The 22,831-nt window shown below is 39.0% G+C and overlaps 1 protein-coding gene across 7 annotated transcripts in view; it reads right to left on the reverse strand.

Annotated features, from left to right (window-relative positions):
• Nucleotides 1–469: 469 nt before the first annotated feature.
• FBXW7 (F-box and WD repeat domain containing 7) overlaps nt 470–22,831 on the reverse strand; it is a 283,622-nt gene continuing 261,260 nt past the window's right edge. For 6 of the 7 annotated variants that reach the window (XM_073341352.2, XM_073341354.2, XM_073341355.2 and 3 more), the window contains 5 exons: nt 21,347–21,460; nt 19,008–19,189; nt 17,557–17,782; nt 15,511–15,721; nt 11,591–14,128 (listed from right to left, as the gene is read on the reverse strand). In XM_073341352.2, coding sequence (XP_073197453.1) covers nt 13,860–14,128; nt 15,511–15,721; nt 17,557–17,782; nt 19,008–19,189; nt 21,347–21,460 — 1,002 coding nt within the window. In that variant the 3' untranslated portion in view covers nt 11,591–13,859. Of the gene's footprint in view, nt 517–11,584; nt 14,129–15,510; nt 15,722–17,556; nt 17,783–19,007; nt 19,190–21,346; nt 21,461–22,831 lie in introns of those variants that run through there. The other variant, XR_012158599.2, reaches the window with a different exon arrangement.

Genomic DNA, 22,831 nt, shown 5'->3' on the forward strand with positions numbered 1-22,831 from the left:
GACGGTGCCTACGTTTCATAGTAGGGACTACTCACTACCAATTTGTGATACTCCCCTTTGGCCTAACAAGGGCAGCAAGGGTATTCACAAAGTGCATGTTAGTGGTAGCAGCCTACCTCAGACATCAAGGTATCCAGATGTACCCGTACCTCAACGACTGGCTTATCAAGGGCTGCTCCAGGTCCCAGGTCCAGTGCAGTGTCAAGAAGTTGCCAAGCTTTAGGCCTGTTGATGATAAACTAACAAAAATCAACCTTAATCCCAGTTCGAAGGATAAAATTTGTTGGAGTGGTACTCAACTTTATCCGAGCCAGAGCATTCCTTCCGGAGACCAGGTTCAGGGCAATGGCAGACCTGATCGCCAGCATCATAGCCCATCCGCTCACCAACGCCTGGGACTGCCTCAGAGTATTGGGGTACGTGGCAGTTTGCTCATACATTGTCCGTCACGCGAGACTCAGGCTGCGTCCCCTCCAGATGTGGCTGGTGTCAGTCTACTCCCCAGCCAGACATCACCTGGACAAGATTGTCACAATCCCAACATGGGTATTTACCTCTCTGTAGTGGTGGTCCGATCCAACTCTGGTAATGGAAGGTGTGCCGTTTGTGAGCCCATGACCCACGGTCTCCCTGATTTTAGATGCTTCCAACCTCAGTTGGGGGAGCGCATCTTGGAACACTGCGGACTCAGGGATTATGGTTTTGGGAGGAGCTCGTGTTACATATAAATGTTAAAGAACTCAGAGCCATCCACCTGGCTTGCTGAGTCTTCCTTCCCCAACTGTCCGGTCAGGTGGTGCAGGTGTTGACGGACAACACAGCTTCCATGTTCTATGTCAACAGGCAGCGGGAAGCTTGTTCATCAGTGGGGCTTCTGCATTCAGCATGCAATCCACCCGGAAGCCTCGCGCCGCCCCCGTGTCTGGAACATGCTGGCAGGTCGCACCTCAGCAGGTCCATTTTCATAGAATCATAGAATATCAGGGTTGGAAGGGACCCCAGAAGGTCATCTAGTCCAACCCCCTGCTCAAAGCAGGACCAATTCCCAGTTAAATCATCCCAGCCAGGGCTTTGTCAAGCCTGACCTTAAAAACCTCTAAGGAAGGAGATTCTACCACCTCCCTAGGTAACGCATTCCAGTGTTTCACCACCCTCTTAGTGAAAAAGTTTTTCCTAATATCCAATCTAAACCTCCCCCACTGCAACTTGAGACCATTACTCCTCGTTCTGTCATCTGCTACCATTGAGAACAGTCTAGAGCCATCCTCTTTGGAACCCCCTTTCAGGTAGTTGAAAGTAGCTATCAAATCCCCCCTCATTCTTCTCTTCTGCAGGCTAAACAATCCCAGCTCCCTCAGCCTCTCCTCATAACTCATGTGTTCCAGTCCCCTAATCATTTTTGTTGCCCTTCGCTGGACTCTCTCCAATTTATCCACATCCTTCTTGAAGTGTGGGGCCCAAAACTGGACACAGTACTCCAGATGAGGCCTCACCAATGTCGAATAGAGGGGAATGATCACGTCCCTCGATCTGCTCGCTATGCCCCTACTTATACATCCCAAAATGCCATTGGCCTTCTTGGCAACAAGGGCACACTGCTGACTCATATCCAGCTTCTCGTCCACCGTCACCCCTAGGTCCTTTTCCGCAGAACTGCTGCCTAGCCATTCGGTCCCTAGTCTGTAGCTGTGCATTGGGTTCTTCCGTCCTAAGTGCAGGACCCTGCACTTATCCTTATTGAACCTCATCAGATTTCTTTTGGCCCAATCCTTCAATTTGTCTAGGTCCTTCTGTATCCTATCCCTCCCCTCCAGTGTATCTACCACTCCTCCCAGTTTAGTATCATCCGCAAATTTGCTGAGAGTGCAATCCACACCATCCTCCAGATCATTTATGAAGATATTGAACAAAACCGGCCCCAGGACCGACCCTTGGGGCACTCCACTTGATACTGGCTGCCAACTAGACATGGAGCCATTGATCACTACCCGTTGAGCCCGACAATCTAGCCAGCTTTCTACCCACCTTATAGTGCATTCATCCAGCCCATACTTCCTTAACTTGCTGACAAGAATTTTCCTTCTACATTTGTAAGTTACATGCTACAACGCATTTGATCAGAATCCTATTCCTTTGATGTTTGTATTTCTGTACACTTTGCCCAGAATGCTACTTTTGTGATGTATGGAATATAGGGCTCCCAGGATAGTGTGTCAGAAGAAGCATTATATATAACTTGTGCTGAGGCTGAATTTTCAGTACAGTAAGCAGTGCCTTTCTCTAAGTCTATTTTGTTAAAGAATGGTGATACAGGATCATCTACTGCAAAGGATGCCTGTATTAGCAATTTGGCTTCTGTCCATTAAAAATAGTTTTACTGGCAGAATAGCCCATTTTTTAAAATTGGTCTTCACTGAAAGATAAAATGGAGGGAAACCCAACAGGAAAATTAAATCTTTAATGTACTCTATGCTTTTAGCTTTTACTTCATTTGATTGTAAATTGTTTGCAATAAAATTGAGAATTAGCAGCTTGGATAAAGCCCTGTAAATTCCTTTAGTATCAGATTTGAATGCTAAGGAGGAATCTGGTCTTTAACCTTAGTGCAGAGTAACCATAACTGGATGGGCTCCTATTGACTAATTATCCTTTTCTCCATATCACTTGCTTGAACTCTTACTTGCTCACTGTTTAGTGCACATCAGATGCTAAAATATCCAAGGGCCTGTGAGATTGAGTACTCAGGCAGACAAATGCTCTTGCTACTAAACACTAATCTCAAAAGACACTCTACATTCTATAACAAACTTCTGAAGTGGAGTGGCTCTTAGAAACACATGAATCCCTTTAAAAGAGTGACTTTTACACTTTCCGTAAAATTAAAGGCCATGTTCTGGTAAGAGACCTGGGCTGTGCTAAATGTATAGATTTTTTCATTTGGTGAGAAAAACAAGCTGCAAACTAGTGAAAATGACAGTCACAGAAACCTTAAAGTTCGTGACTGGTAATTTCTGTACCTCCATTCTGGGAACCCCAAAATTTATATGCCAAGATGAAGTTCATCTTCCAGAGTGAGGAATCATTACTTGTAACTGCATTACGTTTGATTACCTAGATTATTTCTTCACACTGGTCATAAAACTAAAAGGCGGGGAACAAGTGATAGTCCCACTATCCTGTCAATGGTATTGTCTGTTGGCAGAATCAATGCATGTATTCTATGCATTACTACAATAGAGTTTAAGGTAACCTATATAGAGTTTAATTTTACAGATAGTTTTCTTCTGACTACAGAACAATTAGGGAGAGATAAGCTTTTATTGTAGGTCTGTTAGGTAGGTGATGTTTCTTCCTCTCTGGTCCAGAACTGGGGGGTTTAGTAAAAAGGGATTTGTGGCATTTCTGCCAATGCTAGTCACAGCCAAACATACTGATGGTTTGTTTTTTTTCCGTGATGAGGAAAATGTAAGCTGAGTTACTGTACATAAAGGTATTCAGGTATTAATTAGAGAAGATAATTTGTTTGGAGAGTCAAAGATTAAAGGAACTCCTCTCTCCCCATATGGTAGCATCTGTTAGCCAGACTTAAATACCCATTGTCCTGTGAGTGGGGAAAGAGTCTACACCTCAGGCATTAAAGATACAAACAACCAGTAAGGCTAGTCATGTCATGCTGCTTGGACTCTGAATCTCCATTTGATTTAATTCTAATTCATTTTCACCAATGTAATGATTCTTCAGCTTCGCAAGGATAATTACAGCAACACCGATTTGTTGTCTTTCTGTTCAAGGCGGTGGGGAGGTAAAAGAGCTATGCAGTGTCACTGTTGTAAACATTCACACGCACACAAGCACAGTTAGCCACTGCAGAAGCAACAAGAACAAATGTTAAGCAAATGCTTTTCATTTCTCTTGCTGTATAAATATATACACATACTACATGTGTACAGCATAAATCAAGTTAGTAATGGGCACACATGCATACATCTATGGAAAATAGGTTTAGTCATAATCGTGAGGCCAACTATAATTAAAAATACCATGAAAATAGAAATAGGAATGTGACAAACAAGAAACATGAGAGTTAAAGTGCATGGTTTTGTACTTTCACTGTTTTTATCTTGCTGGGACTAGTGTGTTGTACCTAATTCACCATTTTGTTGCTTTTGTCAGTTTGTGTCACTCAATGTTAATTTGTCATTTTGAATTCAGTTACATTATTTTAATAGTATTACAAGAAAAATTTCATAGTTGTGCTTGCTGTTCCAAAGCTCTTTTGGGTTTCATATACAGTGTCACCAGAGCAGTTAAAATATATCTGGCTGAAGGGTAATATGCTTAATATGCATTCACAGCATACATTAGCTCTGGAGCTGTTACTACATATGCTGTCACTCCATATTAAGAATTAGTAAGAAATGTCTACTAGATTGTTTTAGATATGTTTTATATGTTATTCCTAATACATGCGGACAAGTCAGTGTCCCAGCTGCACTGCATATTAGTAATACTGGGAGCAGTATTGACAACTATTGCTAAGTTTGAGGTGTAAATTACATTATAATCTCTCTTTCTTACTTGCATATACCTTTCTCAAACTAGTTTCTTTTGGGATAAAATTTTCTAAACGTGGCCTCAGCCCAGAGATTAATCAATTTGGAAACTTTGAACAAAATTACTTCCTCAGTTCTGCAGAACATCTGACCTCACCAGTATTGTGTCAAAAATTTTGTGAATGTATAACTCAAACTTTTTTTCCCCTCAGACTTGACTAACTTTATACAGTAAATCTTCCCAAGATCTAAGGAGCAAAGCAAGTTTGGAAGAAACTGATTCACTAATACGGTAGTCATAAAATGTAGAGCTGGAAGGGATTTCAAGAGGTCACGTAGTCTATGCCCTTATGCTGAGACAGGGTTGCATTTACTAAGACCATTTCTGACTGGTGTTTGTCTAACCTTGTTCTTAAAAACCTTCAAGGACAAGGAATCTATAACCTCCCTAGATACCTGTTCCAGTACTTAACTATCCTTATAGTTAGGTTTTCTTAATATCTAAACTTAATCTCACTTGCTGCAAACTGAACCCATGACATCTTGTCCTTGGACGTGGATAACAATTAATCACTTGTCATTATAACCTTTTACATATTTGAAGACAGTTCCCCCCCACACACACACCTTTTCCTTTGTAAACTAAACATTGCCACTTCCTTCAACCTTCTTCCTCTGAATAAACCTCTAATTTCTCCCTGTTCATTTCTTAAAGTGTGGTGCCCAAAACGGAACACACTACTCCAACTGAGGCCTCACCAGTGCCAAATAGAGCGTAACAATTACCTCCCATGTTTTAAATACAACACTCTGATTAATACACCCCAGAATTACATTTGTCTTTTTTGCAACAGCATCACACGGTTGATTCATAATTCCCAATCCTTTCCCGCTGTACTGCTACCTAGCCAGCTATTCCTCATTTTGTCTTTGTGCATTTGATTTTTCCTTCCTCTGTAACTCATGATCATTACAAGATTTTTTCACCCATACATCACAGAATTTTCTGTAAGGTTTCTTTCCTAAGGCTACAGATGCTTTGAACATTGCAGGTTTTCTCAGATTGCAAGGACCTTTCAGGAAGTCCAGAATAATGTAGTGGATGGGATAGTTGTGCTCCAGTTAGAGATGATAGAGCAGGGGTGCGAAAGCTTTTTGGCCTGAGGGCCACATCTGGGTGGGGAAATTACATGCAGGGCCATGAATGTAGGGCTGGGGCAGGGGGTTGGGATGGTGGAGGGAGTGCTGTTTGCAGGAAGGGGCTCAGGGCAAGGGGTTGGGGCACGGGGGGTGCAGGAGTGGTGTGGGGTGTGGCAGGGGGCTCAGGGCAGGGGGGAAGGTGTAGCAGAGTGCTCAAGTTAGGGGATTGGGGTTCGGGGTGCGGGCTTTGGCCCAGCATCGCTTACCTTGAGTGGCTCCGGGGTGGCAGCAGCGTGCAGCGAGCCTAAGGCAGGCTCCCCTCCTGCCCTGGCCCTGTGCCGCTCCCAGAAGTGGCCGGCACAACGCCCCTGGGGAACAGGGGGGCAGAGGGCTCCCCTCGCCTGTAGGTACCTCCTCCGAAGCTCCCATTGGCCACGGTTCCCAGCCAATGGGAGTTGCAGGGAGCTGTGCCCTAGGCACATGGTGCGAGCCACTTCTGGGAGCAGCACAGGGCCAGGGCAGGCAGGGAGCCTGCCTTAGCCCTGCGTTACCACAGGGGTGGCAATCCTGCAGGCTGTAGTTTGCCCACCCTTGCGCTAGATGGTTAAGAGGAATGAAAACAGGATTGAATTCTATTGCTCTTTCTGCCTCCATTTGGCATTAGTACTTTTCATTTATATAGCACTTTGTAAACTTCTCCTTAGGCCTCACAGCAACTCTCTGATTTAGGTAAATATCAGTATCTCTGTTTTGCAGAACAGGAAACAGAGGTTCAGAGAGACCACATGGCAAGTCAGTGTTTATGATTAGAACCCATTTTCTTTGACTCCCTAGCCCCTGTTGTAATCCGTTATATCAAGATGCCTTCCAGGTGACTCACTTTACTTGTATTTCTTATCTGTAAGCAGGGAATAATAATACGTAATTACCTAAACTCTCACTAGCATGGCCACCTAGTGGCCTCCTAGTTTAATGCAGAGCTGGCACTTGATTCACTGATACTCATTTATTGACTTGAGGCGGAGTAGGATGATAAAACTCACTTCACAATAGATGTGTGGCCTAGCTGTTAAATCATAGATTTGTGAGAGAGAGAGAGAGAGAGAGAGAGAGATTGGCCACTGGGTCAGCTTTGTGGAGGAAACTTGGACAGGGAGAAGAGGCAGGTTACTTCTGTAACAACATCCAGCAGGGTGCCACACTACGTACCTGTGTATAGTTTACAAAAGTGACAAGGAGGACTCGTGGCACCTTAGAGACAAACACATTTATCTGAGCATGAGCTTTCCTGAGCTACAGCTCACTTCATCGGATGCATACCGTGGAAAATACAGTGGGGAGATTTATATACACAGAGAACATGAAACAATGGGTATTACCATACACACTGTAACCACAGTGATCAGGTAAGGTGAGCTATTACCAGCAGGAGAGCGGGGGGGACGACCTTTTGTAGTGATAATCAAGGGGGGCCATTTCCAGCAGTTAACAAGAACGTGTGAGGAACAGGGGGGTGGGGGGGGGAATAAACATGGGGAAATAGTTTTACTTTGTGTAATGACCCATCCACTCCCAGTCTTTATTCAAGCCTAAGTTAATTGCTGAATTGGAATTAATTTGCAAACTGGATACAATTAACTTAATTTTAAATGAAGCTTCTTAAACATTTTAAAAACCTTATTTACTTTACATACAACAATAGGTTTATATTATAGACTTATAGAAAGAGACCTCCTAAAAACATTAAAATGTATTACTGGCACGCGAAACATTAAATTAGAGTGAATAAATGAAGACTGGGTACACCACTTCTGAAAGGTTGCCGACCCCGGTCTAGTGCATGGTTGTGATCAGTTCATGGATGAAGAGCAGCTGGCTGGAGTTGAATGACACCGAGATGATGGTGGGGCGGGGGAGGAAAGCATTTTGAGGAGTTTGCAGACATGGTGCTGTCTCCTTTGGTTTAAGGTACGCTCCCACAATTGGACAATTCAGTCTGTAGTTTGAGCGTTGAGAGAATCATAGAAATGTAAGACTGGAAAGGACCTCAAGAAGTCATGTAGTACACCTCCTAGCACTGAGGCAGGACTAAATGTATGTGCTACTGGATTTCTTGCTGATGCTAAATTCTCCCATAGCAGCATCCACAAGTAACGCTTTCTACCATCTCTGGTTGGCTAGGAGGCTCCGGCCCATCCTATCAATGATTACCTGGACTCAGTTATTCATGCCTATGTCATCTCCTGTCTGTACTACAGCAATACACTATTCCTCGGCATGATTTCAACACTTATGAAACTCCAGCTAGTACAGAACATTGCAGCATTTTGCCTCAGCAATATATGGTACTGTGAGGACATCATGCCTATCCTTTCTCTACACTGGCTTCCCCAGAGAATTTTGAATAAAGTTGAAGGTGTCAGTCCTTATCCTCAAGATGCACAATAGCCTGGGTCCAGCATGAAGACCACGATTAACAGCTCTTCCTCAAGCACAATGGAACACTCTACAGTAAGGGTAAACTTGTCAGTGCAGGAAACAGAGATTTATTGGGGGCCCATTCAGAAACTGTGGAACAAACTCCTCCAGGAACTAAGGACAATCACAAACCTCACCCTCTTCTGCTCCAAGAGCAAGGCACACATTTTCAACCCTGCCTTCTCTTATGTAAAGGCACAGGAGAGCGTGTGTTTAAAAAACAGAAACAAAACACTATACGGTACTGCACAAACACATCTCCTCTGGAGAGGATGAGTGAGAGAGTGAACCAAATATGACAGATGTTGATCACATGGCTTAATGCATTCAGATACTACAGTAATGAGGGTAGTATAAGAACTTATATAGAAGTGTACTGAGCAGTTTCTCTGATGTGGCCATTCAGGTCATTTAGGTATGGAATTACAACTTCCTTGTCTTTGAAGAATTGTTGTTTAACAGACTGAGCAGGAAGTGAGATCCTAGAGTGAAATGCTGAATTATTAATGGCCTTAGTTTGTCATAATAAATAGATGGGGATCTTGGAAAACCATCTGTGCCAGAACCTTTGTTGTATTCGTTAGCTGGAATCAATGACCAAGGGCATGCAATCTTAAACTGTTTGACAAATTGGGTGTGTCCAAATTCTGATCTGAAATGGCAGTCTCCTGTAGATCTCTTAAGGATCATAAAGCATATACCCTTAAAACCTCTCAGCTCTGGGCACCTGGACCTATTGAAAATGTTAAGTACAGTATGTAGGTGAGGGAAGAATGCTTTTCTCCTCTTGGAAGTTGACTGGTGGATGAAAGGACAATATCGTTGAGCAACTTATCAGTTCAGTCATACAGTGACCTTGAGTAAATATTGGCAGCAGGCATTTATCTGGTCTCTTGTCTCTTTGATTGGCAGGACTCCCTCTCTTTCTCCTACCAGTCAAAAATGATCCCTAGAACCACTACTCTGAGAAAAAACAAAGGGAGGCTGTAAGGGTGAAGCTACTTTTGTTTACCAGGGCCTGGGTTTCATGACAGAGGGCACTATTTATGGAAATAAGCAACTGAGTATGGTGTGGGAGGGGAGTTAGGTGGATGAGAAGCAGTTGCTCAGACCCAGAGGAAATCTGTCTTGTTCCTTCAGTAGCGACCCCACTCGTTTTGGATAGGTAAATGGGCATTTGAGAACCTGGGCGTGAGTGGCAAGGCTGATACAAGATTGTTGACTAAAATGGTGGAATGCAGAAATCACTTTCCTCCTTTTTTAAAAAATGGGCTTTTTTGTGTTATCAGCTTTAAATACAAGAGAAAAGAGATACAGAAATTATGCGGAAGCAGAAATAGACAGGGGAAAAGAATATCATAGCAAGAGGAAAGGACTCCAGGAATAGTGCCAGATATCCCCTGTAGGTTCATTGCTACTCTCTGTCAATATGGGAAGAATGAATACCCATTTGATCCAAACTGCATGCGCAGGATGGAAGTTTAAAATAGTTCTAGTGTGTTTACAGCAGTCAAGCGTCAACATTTTCATCAAAATGAAAACACATCACAAGTATTCAAGAAATGACATTTGCTAAATATTCCAGGTATAAACTTACAGGTAGAATGCACTTGAGCTGCAAATGCATTTTGACAGAATATAGGCTGTAGCACGGCAGGAGCAGAGGAACAAGAGTTGTGAAAGGGTTAAGGACCTCATATTGCTCAGAGACAAGCAGACTGTAAACAAAGGCTGTTATGTCCAAATATATCACTGTATAAGAGAAAATATTTATTACTATGGTGGCATTAGTGTAGAAGAAATGTAGCTGAAATGTTGAACTTGTGCTCAGTTCTACATAAATTACATGCATACGAAGGCCCAGATCCTCAAAGGTGCCTAAATACCTTTGAGGAGCTTGGCCTTAATATTCAGTTTTAAATAATATTCAGTTTAATAATATTCAGTTTTAAATTTTAGTAGCTTAGCCAAATCCTGCACATAGATGTTGAGGTCAGAATGTAGGTACCCAGTTCAGACACGTAAGAGCTGATTTAAACTCCTCTGCGTTCACAAAATAGAATATGAGAAAAATAAAATCCTGTTATAGAATAATTAAAATGGGGGAAAAAATTACTAGTTTTTCTCCAGGCTGAAGTGTGCTGGTTTTCTCATTCCCTCTACACAAATACACATTATTATCCTTCTGACCCTCTTCCTAACTTTGTAACTAAACAAACTTTACCCTAAACCCCTGCTAAACTGGGCTACAAACACAGTTTGCTGAATGGGTTCAAACTACTTTAAAATGGCTAACTCGGTTGGAATATAATTTGGGATTTAGGGAACTCAGCTAGAACACTTTCTAAACTCTATCTGAATACAGTTTGGCCCTGTTCATATTGGTGGCTCAACACATTTCAAATGAGCGAGCTTGAACTATTTCAAACCTGCCTTTCCTATTCTGCCTCTTTTTTGTATTCTTGTGCCTCAGGCATAGCATAATCTCTCCTCATTTCCATTACAATCTGGTAAATACCCTACCCTTTTATAATTACCAAATTAGCTCGTTGAAAATTTTAGTAGTCGCAGGCTTTACAAATCATAACAAAAGGTTGGTTATATGACTTCAGAGTTTTTGTTTAGTGACCCAGGTGGTGGTTAGGCCTGGTTTTCCCCAGCATCAGTTGTTGTAAACCCCACCCCCCCTTTAAAAAACAAAACAAAAAACCTTTCTTGGACTTTTGCATCCAATATCAGTACCATAGAATTCCTTTTGATCTTAAAATGTGTCTGTTTTGTGGCCTTAAACTCAACTGAAGAAAGCTCTGATCTAGTGCCAACTTAGTTGATCTAACCGGTCAGGATGACAGGGCAAATTGCTGGAAGTTCACACCAAGTTTGCACTACTAGAAGGCACCGTCCTTAGAGATTTCTTGGCTCTTTCACAAAAGTCACTTGTGGGCAAAGCAGTACAGGTCACTCTGTTTAACACTGACTGGACTGTTTTTGCTTATACCAGTTTTTTTTTTTAATGTATAGTTTGCCTCCATTTGTAAACAAATAGCTTGCCTCACTACAGTCAATACTGAATAAGGATCATGTGAGACCTTAACTTTCAGAATGAGGGTGGAATCAGAACTAAACTTAGATGGTATATATATATTTTCTGTTTTTTGTCTTGAAACCGATCCTATATGCATTTTCTGGTCCTTTTATAACCAGTAGTTTCTATATAACTAATATTTTAAAAAGGTAAACTGTTGACCAGCTAAATTGATAGTAAAAAGTCTACAGAGACCTATACCTCATGTCTCTCTCTGCCACTCAGTCTTACTTGAAAAAAATTCAGTGTTAATTTTGTGCACGTAGTTTTAGAAGAATATATAACATTTGATAGGCTTCCAGTGCAACTGATATTTCGATTAGCTCACCTGTATTGGATTCTGTTTGAGCAAGTTGGTGGAACTGCTTTGGACCATGTGGATTGTGTAGGACTTTCTTTCAATATTATTTTGGACAGTTCACTTCAAAGCTATCTTATGTTACTGACCTTGAGTGGTTTTAAATTCGGATATGGATTTTACTGCTTCTTGCTTTTCATTTAATACTGTATATTCTTTTCTGTAGAATTTCAATCAATAAATAAACATTAGATATCATTTCTATTAGACTTTTTCAATCTCAGATGCAATGAACAAAATGGTCTCAGAAGAAACTGTAATAGCCACAAAAAGCTTACTCATGTAAATTTTCCTCTTTATTTACTGATTAACTTTGTGTCAAACTCCTGCCAGTGTCAAATCTTAACCTAGTAGTATATTCTTAGTGATAAGAAGCTAACTCCCATGTTTGTTGAAGCCCCAATGACAAATTCAATACAGTGGCTTATGCACAGAGATGCTGACACAGTGTTCTTGCATGTTCTTGGGGGGAAAATAAGTCTCTTTCTAGAACTTTGTTACATAAGAAGTCCTTCCAGGCATTTTGGTTTCTGTACATTCCTCTTTTCAGTAAACTGAGAAACTTGACTTAACTCAGACGATGTACTGTTACACGTCTCATAAGGATTTTGCCCATATACTGGCTTCAATGTTGTATATTAGTACAGTAGCAAACCATTGGAAGAAAAAGACATGCTAACATGAAAAACACATTTTATTGCACTTAAGTTATAAGAAAATAAAATTTCTAAGTGAGTCAAACCATAGACACAATCCCTTTAAAGGTTGTTTTCCTCCATCATGTCAGGTTGTTACATAACTAAAATTAAACCAACTGGAATCCGATTGTTTTAAATCAGACTATAAATAAAACAAAACAAAAAAGGGAGGAAAAAACAAGATCGCCTAGCATACAGTGTTAAACCACTTTCACAGTTCAGCTTGAGTTGTGGCTCTTGGAGAATGAGGCAAACCATTTGACTTTTTCATTTTTTTTGTTTGCATGTATATCTTTATTACAAAAACGTAATAGTTTTTGCACTGTGTCAGTTCCTTGCAGCAATATCTGTAACAGTTGTTTTTCTCAATACTGTAAAACACTAAGACTGACCAGCAATTTTATTTTTGTATTTATATTTTTAAAATTTTTGTCAGTTTTATTATGCATGTTCATTCCATTCACCACAGCCCTCACAAAGAAAAAAGTTTCCCCACAGAACAGGCTGCAATAGCTTTGTTCTAAGGAATGTGTTTTAATTTTTGCCCAGAAAAAAGAAAATAAGCTTTGCACACACACTCAATTCTTTACTTGCAGGCAAACTTCACTCTTAATTGTCTGAAACTTTTTAACTCTCAGCCTCTTAGAGGCACAGTTGGCTCAAGTTTCAGTGGCAAAAAGTCTTTTTCTGTAACCAAACTAGAGCAAATTTGGAATTCAGTCTGGGACTAAAACGTCACAGCAGAAAAAAAATTAAAAAACAAGAAATAATTTGCTTTACTTTCTTTCATTTAGCAGCATAAATAAGTTTGGCCACTGGGAATACAGTACAGGGGTGGGACAACAATCCCATACTTGAAGACCTACTTCTAGCACCAGCATTGAGAGTTAAATCCATTCAGGAACTCTCAGAACCCAGGACAACTTGCCACCTCAGAGCAACATATGCATTGTAGAGTGTAGATGAAAGCAACAGTAAATAGAGTAACAGAGGCTAATACTGTGATTGACATTGGCAATGGCTGGCAAAAAAACAAAAAAAAAACAAAAAAACTCTGATAAAACTGTACAAAAACAATTCACAGTAAGATTTTAGCTTTTCCACACCAGGATTTGACTTTGTTGTCGCCACAGATGCTCGCAACTTTGAAAGTCATCCAGTAACGGATGTTATGCAGCAACTTTCTACATCTGTGGTAAAATAACAGTTTAGCAAGAATTGTAACAACTTTTTAACCTCCACTCTGCTCAATGAGCACTTAGAGGAAAATAAAGAAATAATTGCACCTGGTTTGATTTAGAAAGTCTTATATTTGCAAAGCTGCCCCAGTCAAAAGTGAAGCTTTTTATGTGATGAGACAGCAAATGCCTCTCTTGTCAGTTACAGTTTGTCATCTCGCAGTCTCCTCCTTCGTAGTCTGTAGGTCTTTAGGATCTGTTGCCCCAAGCCAACATCCTGCACCACCAAGGACAAGGGATTTTTTTTTTTGCAGGGGGAGGAAGGGAAAACATCATCTACACATTTGGACAAATTCATCTTTCTGCCCTTCACTTCATATCCACATCGAAGTCCAACACCAGCAGCTTTGTTTCCTCAGTTCCATTTCGGCTTCCAACTGCACACACTAGCTTTGTGTTGGAGGCTCTGATCCGCCACACGACGCCTCCACTTCCCCCACTCTCCAATGTGACTAGATTTCGGATAAATTCACCCGTTTTCAAGTCCCAAAGTTTTACAGTCCCATCATCTGAGCTGGTAATTACAAAGTTCTTGTTAAACTGTAAACAGGTCACAGCACTCTGATGCTTGTTGGGACCTACAATAGTAAAACCAAAAGAATTTTGCTTATGGTTAGAAAGCAATGTAAGGGGTTACCATGTTTAGATATATTTGTATGCAAAGTAAATCAAATATTTAACATACACAAAAGCCTCCCTCTGTGTTTTCAAAGGACTAGTACAGATATTGAAAAATCCTGTCCTCACAGGTTCAAAATAAACTTACCTAGTAGAAGGAAGTGATCACAGAATAGATAATTATCACTCCCACCCCATTTTGGGAAGAAAGCATGGTCTGGTTCCTAGGTCATTGCTAAACCTTGATGGTAGGAAATAGTGCTGTTGCCAAAGCGTTCTTCTAATTTAAAATCCCTTCTGGTGGAATGTTACAGAATTCCCACAGACAAGAAAACTCCAGTTGAAGTCATAGTTAAATATTAACTCAAACAACAAAACTCTTTTTCTTTACATGCCTTTTTTCCCTTAAGCCATCCCATAGTAATTGTCCTTTAAAAGGTCAGAGCTTGTTTTGTCCAGTAATTAAGTATGATAAAGCAGTGGAGGATGCTTTTTAGTGAAGTGGGTTTTCTCCCAGAACCAGAGCTGGCAGGCAAAAGCCAGGGAAGGCTATTACAAAAGACTTGCTTAGGAAAATAAGTGAATGTGTGTACATGTGCACAGCAACAGTTGAAATGAAATCTAAAATCTCTCTCTCTCTCTCCTGTGTTTCAGTGGAGGGTATGTTTTCCATTCCTTTTTCTTGATTTATTGTAACAGACAGTGTTCACTGCCTCCCAACCCAATTAGTCTGGAGGCTTTGAAATGTCCAAGTGACCTAAATAACTAAGTTGACTGGCTGTTTTGAGATGCCATTTCCTACATATTTTTGTGGTTTATTAGTCTAATATACAGATAGCAAATTTCTATCAGAACAGCTGTCTTTCCATAATAGGCAAATTATTTTAGATTTAATTATAAAAAAAGGTTTATTTAATTCACAGAAAGATAATTTCACAAATACAAAAGATAGTACAGCTGTCGCCATGGCCAACTTTTGAGCATTAAATGATCAGCAGTTGTTTTCCTTATGTACAGGTTATTTTTAAATGCTGGTTGGAATCTTTTCCTTTCCCCGTTTCAGAATGGTGCATTAAACGAGACTGTAGATTTAAAACACAGCTTGACTTGACCTAAAATTAAAACAGTCTCCCCAAAGCGAATTTTGTCCTCTAGCAATATATGGGAAGTAGAAATGCTCAGATTTAACAGATAGGAACAAGTACTTTGATATTAAGTTAACTATTTCAGCAGCTCTCAGCACTGAAGCAATTGGTAAATTAAGGACTGACGTGCACTAATATTGCACCAGCCTTTTAGTATTTTGAATGAATGTGTTCATATTTGGATAGCATAAGCTCACCTTGCAATGTCTGTAAACATTGTCCTGTTTTGATATCCCAGATTTTGACTGTTGAATCTGCATTCCCAGACACAAGAATATTGTCTTTCAGTTCCATTCCACTTGTTAATGACTGGTGGCCAGTTAATGTGTGAATGCAGTTTCCTGTCTCCACATCCCAAACTCGGATTGAAGTGTCGAGAGATCCACTCACTACATGGATGCCATCAAACTAAAGAAAAGGTAAATACATTACATGCAATTGTATTAAGCTCTTAGCAGTCACACTGTGGGGGGAAATCAACCCATGAGGCGTGCTACTTGCATTTAATTCAGAGTTTCACAAAATAAGACAGTATACACTATGACCTTGCACTATCCCCCACACTAGGAAATTACATTATGGTAGAATACATTGCCTAATAATGTTAAATACAACTTTGAACTCAGTGCAAAGCCTTATGTTTAACACAGCATCAGGTGCGCGTGGTTAATGATAGGGCCATCAGTATAATTTCCTAGTGTAGACAAGGCCTATGGAGTTCTGCAGTTCAGCACTTACAGATCTTAATCTTGACTAAGGAGAAAAGTACATACTGATAGACACTTTACTTTGACCCTCTCTTTGAATAGGATTATACATAGCTAAACATTCAAGCAAACTGAACAGAAAATATTTGAGTCTGAGATCCCTGTCTGACTGTGGTGCCAGCAAGCCCTAGCATAAAATGAATCCCTAAATCCCTTCTCAGACTGGAAGTTGTTTGAGCTCTGCAGAGAGAAACAAGGATGTTCAGGGTGGGTCAAAAGGTAAAGGAGGATCCACAACAGGTCTCCAACTACAAACTTTTACTGCATCGCTGTATTAGTGAGGGGTGTGATGAGATGTGATTTGTGACCAACATAGCTGTGCTGGAAAAAGCCCCTAGTGCAGACTCAGTTATTACGGCAAAACTGCACTTCTGCTGGAGTGGAGATGGAGGTGTGACTGGAATAAACTACGTCAGCAAAAGTGTCCACATTAGGAATGCTTTGCTGATTATACTTTACTGGGCTGGTACAGTTACACCAGCAAAACCTTCCAAATGTAAATGTGGCCTCTAGCATAGGTAGGCAGGAAGCTGATCAGAACCCTTCACTAACAGCCATTAAAATCCTAGGTCCACATACACACAATATTAACCACTGTTTTCCTTTTTATAACAATCCATGAAGTGTTGCTAGCCAGGAACCCAACAACTGTATACCGAAAGGGACAACATGCCAACTAACCCCTTATGTTTCAATAAATGCAATTTCTAGAGGACACACACAATCGCCTTTCAAACATCAGATTAAGGAAAAATTCAATCATACAAAGCTGCCAAAAGTGACTTGTCTTTTGTAAATACCAGAAGCAGCCCGCTTTCTCCTTTTTGTGGATATATGTCTTTTCAGCATTTATTTACTAAGCACATTCTTCTTTAGTTTGGACTAAGAGAGACAAGCTCTGGTTTAATTTTAAAGATCAATACTACAGCTTTTTGGGGAAGGAAGTAATTTTTTCATGGCCGTAAAATAGTCCACATGACGAAGCACATGAATGTTCTAGCTACTGCAACACACATTGAACTAGTCTAGCACTACCCCATATACCTCAGCACTAAATTCCTTCTCTAAGATTAAAATTCTAGAATACTAATACATGAACTTTCAGACTATCAAAGGGACCTTACTCTTGGTTAAGTTAGCATGGATTTAGCTCCTCAGGTGCTGATAAGCTATGAAAAACAGGGACACTGAACACAAGAATGTTCACAGCAAAAGAAAAAATAAATGTACAATAAACAACGTGATTTTTTTTAAAAAAAATCGTATTAATTTGTACTGTGGCAGCTCTCAGAGCCCCAAACTAGGATTTTGGCTCCCATTCTAAATGAAGACAAGATGTAGCATGAGGGTAACCTGAATCTCTATGAGTTTTCTAGGATGGCATCTGCAGATTAGCAAGTACCCACAATTTTAGTAGTTTAACAATAAAGATATTGTATCCAAGGGAATCTAGAGCACTAGATGCAAATCACTTACCTGTAATGAATAGACTCTGTTAGTATGCCCTTGCAGTGTGTGTAGACAGGTTTCAGTCTCTGGATCCCACACTTTGACCATAAAATCATATGCTCCACTAACAACCCTCCTGCCATCATACTGAACACACCGGACTGCAGCTACATGTCCCATCAGAACATGTAAACATTGGCCTGTCTCTATGTCCCAAACTCTCAGCGTGGCATCTCGAGACCCACTGACAACTCTGGTGAAACACAAACAAAAACTACACTTAGCATATAAACTTCCATGTTATGTGTATCACGTATGCTAAAGCAGGAAGACTGATATATCAACCTTTTGTGCATAAAACAGTTAAACTGAACTTATTTCTCTGGAAGGCGAGGTGGCCTGGGTACTAGTCTGGCTGGTTCTGAAGAGCTGGCTTGGCTTCGCATCTTATTCAGGTTGAAAGTTAAAGCATGTTAGGTTTTCCCACCCTGTTCATCATCACAGCACCAAACTATTTGGTGTGATTGGCAGTCAGTATTTAAGAGGAGAGACGCAAACTTGAACAACAAGATATTGCGGGTCAAGACTGAGGTGGGTTGGGAGAGCTTCATGTGACAGATTACCACCTACTTTTACATATGGTTAGCTCAAGCCAATAATATAGTCCTGCTTTAGTGAGCACTACACTTACCCAGTAATTTTTATTTTTTTTAACCCTCTTTGGAGGCTTTTCTTCATTATGCAACATTTATGTCACTTGATTTGTACAGTAAATATCAGTTTTTAAAATGTTTTGAACCTACTGAGACTGGAACCACAAATAGTAATGAAGATTACTGTAATTCCATTAACTATCTGGGCAGAAAAACCTTAGTTTTCTTAGAAGGAGAAGACGGGATGAATAACCAAGACAACATTCTAGACACAACTACATATCAATGTAAAGCTTTAAACAAGTAACTATAACATCTCAGCCAAAGTCTCTTGAATTGATATACTATTGTTGAAATGAAATAACAGTGTAAAAGAAATTTAAATAAAATATATTCAAGTCCAAAGACATTTTCTGAAAGGTAATTTTAAAATAGGTAAAGGTTTACAACAAAATGGACAAAAATAAGTTAAAAACAAGGACTGTTCGTAGCGTAGCATAGCAGAATGGATCACATCAATAATTGAAACAACTTTGAAAAAGTTATAGATAACTATTTGACTGTATATGGAGAGGCTTATGTCTTATTGTACTTTGGTTAATTCTCTCAGACCTTTTCTTTTTGCAGTCAGCTGCTCTTTTTTCTTCATGTTGAGTGAATAAATTTAATTTTTGTAATATTTTTACTGAATATTATAGCTTTTATATTGCACAGACCTTTACTGTTTTAGGACTACTTAATGACATTTTAGGTACATTTTCCTTTTTTTAAAAAAATCACAGAATAAGAGGCAAAAAAGATATCTAATTTTAAGTAAACATTTACCTTTTTTCATGGAGATGCATACAACGCACAGTAGAAGTGTGTCCATATAAAGTATGAATACATTCTCCAGTCTCTGCGTTCCATACTTTAAGTGTTCGGTCTGTAGATCCACTAATAATGATATTGTCCCTCATTTGTGATGACCAGACTCCACCTGTGTGTCCAACTAGTGTTCTTAAACACTGAAAAATATTATGTATGGTTAGTATTTTGGAAGAAAGTGAAAGAAATTTAATCAGTTCATATATTATGAGGCCAGGCCAGAGCACTGTGAGCATATAGTCTGATTCTTGTATAACACAGGCCATAGGATTTCTCTGAATTAATTGTTATTTGAACTAGAGCATCTCTTTTGCAAAAACATCCAATATTGATATAAAGCTTTCCAGTGATGGAGAATGCACCATAACACTTGGTAAGGTTTTTCTAATGGTTAATTACCCTCAATGGGGCAGGAACAATTTTTAAATACTGGCCCAACATTAGCTTTTTTCCCCAGTGTTCCAAGGCTTACGAAAATCAGCATTAACAATCCAGAGAGTGCCTCAACCAAATCTTTTAAAACTTTTGGATGCAAGTTTCTGGACCTGCTGATTAAAACATGTCTAACTTTATTAGATACTTGTAACATCCTCCTGAGTAATTGCTGGAATGGAAAGTATTTCATCATCATACTTTATAAATCCATCATCTGTTTCCCCCAAATATGGAACAGATATTTATCGAACATGTAGGCTTTTCAGTATTATTGACTGTTCTATCATTTCTATCTAATAATGGACCAATACCATTGTTAGGATTCCTTTTCTTCCTAATGTACTTAAACAGATCCTTATCGTCCTTAACGGTGCTCACCACAAACTTCTCCTTGTGTCCTTCTACTTCCCTTATCGATTTTTTTTACAATTCCTAGCTTTAATTTATATTCATTGATATCAACTTTCCCTTTTCCATTGGTTATTCATATATATATTTATTTTAATAGCTGCTTTCATTTCGCTTCTAAGCCAGTTTGTTTTTTAATCAGTGTTGTCTACTTTCTTGATTGTGGCTTTTTGGGCACTAAGTAAAATGTTGTTGAACAGTTTCCAATTATTCATATTTTTCTGTTTAAATTCTTTCCCATGTGTTTTGGCTTGGAATTGTTTTCAGCTTTGTGAAACTGGCTTTTTCAAAGCAGTAAGAATATATTTTATTGGTTTGGACTTTATTCTGTTTGTAGGTAACAAATACGATCAAGTAATGGTCACTTGCATAAAAGCGACCGCTAAATTTTTCATTCTGTGAGCAATTTCTTTTTTTCAGTCAGGATGAGGTCAAATATAGAATTCTTCCATGTTGGATGCAACACTTTCTGAATATTCTTTAAGGTTTGGCATAAACATCCCTCATATAAAGATGTTTTAATCATTAGAGAAGATGTTACTGAGAACTTAAAACTGCTGACAAGTCAACCTGTCATGTTTAATTTAATATATTCAGTGGCACATTATATTTTTGAGGAGGAAGAATGTACAAAACAAATGTTTTTCATTAAAGAATAACTCCATCTTGTCCTTTTTGATGAAAGAATGTTAAAATTGCACCGTGGTTTCTTTCATGAACTAGGCTTAGTGAAGGGAAGCCAGCTGAATTGGGTGTGGCTTCCTGCATACCACATTTTATTTTATTCTTCCGTAAGGTTGTAGTTACAATCCAGTCAAGGCACTTCGAGGCATGCAAAGACAGACACGAAACCTTTAAATACGTCTAAGACTAATATTACAATGTGGATATCTTTTATATTTTAAGCTTGCCACTATCAACATTTGGGCCGTTGAAATTAGAAGATACTCTGTTGCTAGAATAAAGGGAAATAAACAGTCTCTTCTAAGGCTATTTATAGCCAATAAAAAATACACATTTGAAAAACTTAAACATATAAATAAATGTGGAAGCCACAAGCATTAGCCAGAAACAAGATCCATGGGATTAAAGTCAGGATGAATTAACCGATAGGGAAGATAAAGTAGTATGTGTATAAATTCTCTGTAATCAATGTCAAAAATGACTCCACAAGAATAGAGCAGCTGCCAAGAGAACAAGGATATATGCCAATGGTAACATGAACAGCATTATAATTTCACATCAAGGTGACTTTCATAAAGTAGACACATTTCGGCGCGGAGAAAGATTGCTCAAATATTTTCTAATATTCTATCTTTGTCTTGCACCAGACAGCAGTAAAGGCAAAGACATAAGATGCTGGGAAATAGGATAAATTAGTAACACGCTTTTAAACTTGATACTACTGTACCAATGTCCATTTCACTGGATCTTAACAGCAATTACCAACTTACCTTGCCTGTAACTGCTGACCAAACTTTTAATGTGTTGTCATCAGAACCACTGACTATTCGGTTACCACAGAATTGTAGACATGTGATTACATGATCATCATGACCTTTGAGCACCTGACAATAGAGAATGTGTGTTGCAATGTGAGCCAAAAGATTAGAAGATAAACAGAAAAGCAAATCAGAATGGTGTACATCAGCAAGAAGGGTGTATAAATTATTGTAACTAGATTAAAAAATTGAATTGTCATCAGTCCTTGTACTTCAGATCTATTTTATTACTAGCTAGAGACAGGAAGACATTTCCTTGATATAAAATTTCATCCATGATATAGTATTGCATAGCTGACCAGGTGCATTAATGCTATTTTTACCCTTCTTCTAAAATAATTGAGATAGATGATTGCTAAAACTAGGATAACACGTTGGATAGACCACTGTATTCTAAAAAATAATTTTAAAAACGTCTAAATAAAATATTTAAAAGCATGAGAATAATTTCATGGAAAACATTTTACCTACGAACAGAACATTTGTTTCTCTTATCCAATGCATTTTTTTTATTTTTATGAACTAGTCTTAATGTGTACCTATATTCTTAACCACCCCACTCCTCCTGATCTACTAGGTACCAGATACTATCCAAAATAAGAACTATAGAAAGCTTTACCAGTTACAAAGAAACAAAAGTTAGTTTGGCTGAATAAGAAGAAAATACGTATTTCCATGTTTGTGAATAAAAATGGCTTTTTCAGTGTTTGATTTATGGAAAACTGCAACAGATTATTTTTACTACAGTAAAGATCAATTACATCAGAACATGCAAATTAAACACGGAATTTACTATTTAAAAACATCTGAATACTTCTCAAAATGTCTCTTGATATGAAATGGGAAGCTGGGAAATGTCTGGGGCTACCATTTTAATAATTCCAGCACAGCACGATATGACAAAAAATGCAGAGCTGTTGCCAGAAACACAGAAAGTTGCAGATATTCAAATAGCAGGAACTTTTCTCAGCTTTTTAGGTAACTCCTGTATTGTTTTGTTTGCTTAATTTTTTGGACTACTGTACAAGAATTAAGAAAAGTCACAGAATTTCTCTAAAAAGAATAGTGTAAGTCTCTGGCTGTTCTTTATGTATAAAGGACAGCCAGAGACACAATCAGCCTTGATGATATGACTGCTACATTATTGCATAAATAAAGCACATTATGAGAGTAAAATCTAGTATCAATATCATTAAAATGTGGGCATACCCTGCTAATGTTATCAGGCTAAATGAAACAATTTTCATCAATATTATAGTACTTCATTTTTATTTTCAGAGGCAATGAAATCTTAAAAAGGGAATTTCCTTTACTTTTAAAAAGTTATAAAAATGTATGTAAAAAGAAGACATGAAATGAAAATAAATATCAGAATTTATGTACTAGTTTCATATCACAATCTAAAAATACCTTAAGCACACGATTAACTTTATGCAC

The sequence above is a fragment of the Lepidochelys kempii genome, chromosome 4 (genome assembly GCF_965140285.1).
Source record: "Lepidochelys kempii isolate rLepKem1 chromosome 4, rLepKem1.hap1, whole genome shotgun sequence".
Classification (NCBI taxonomy): domain Eukaryota; kingdom Metazoa; phylum Chordata; order Testudines; family Cheloniidae; genus Lepidochelys; species Lepidochelys kempii.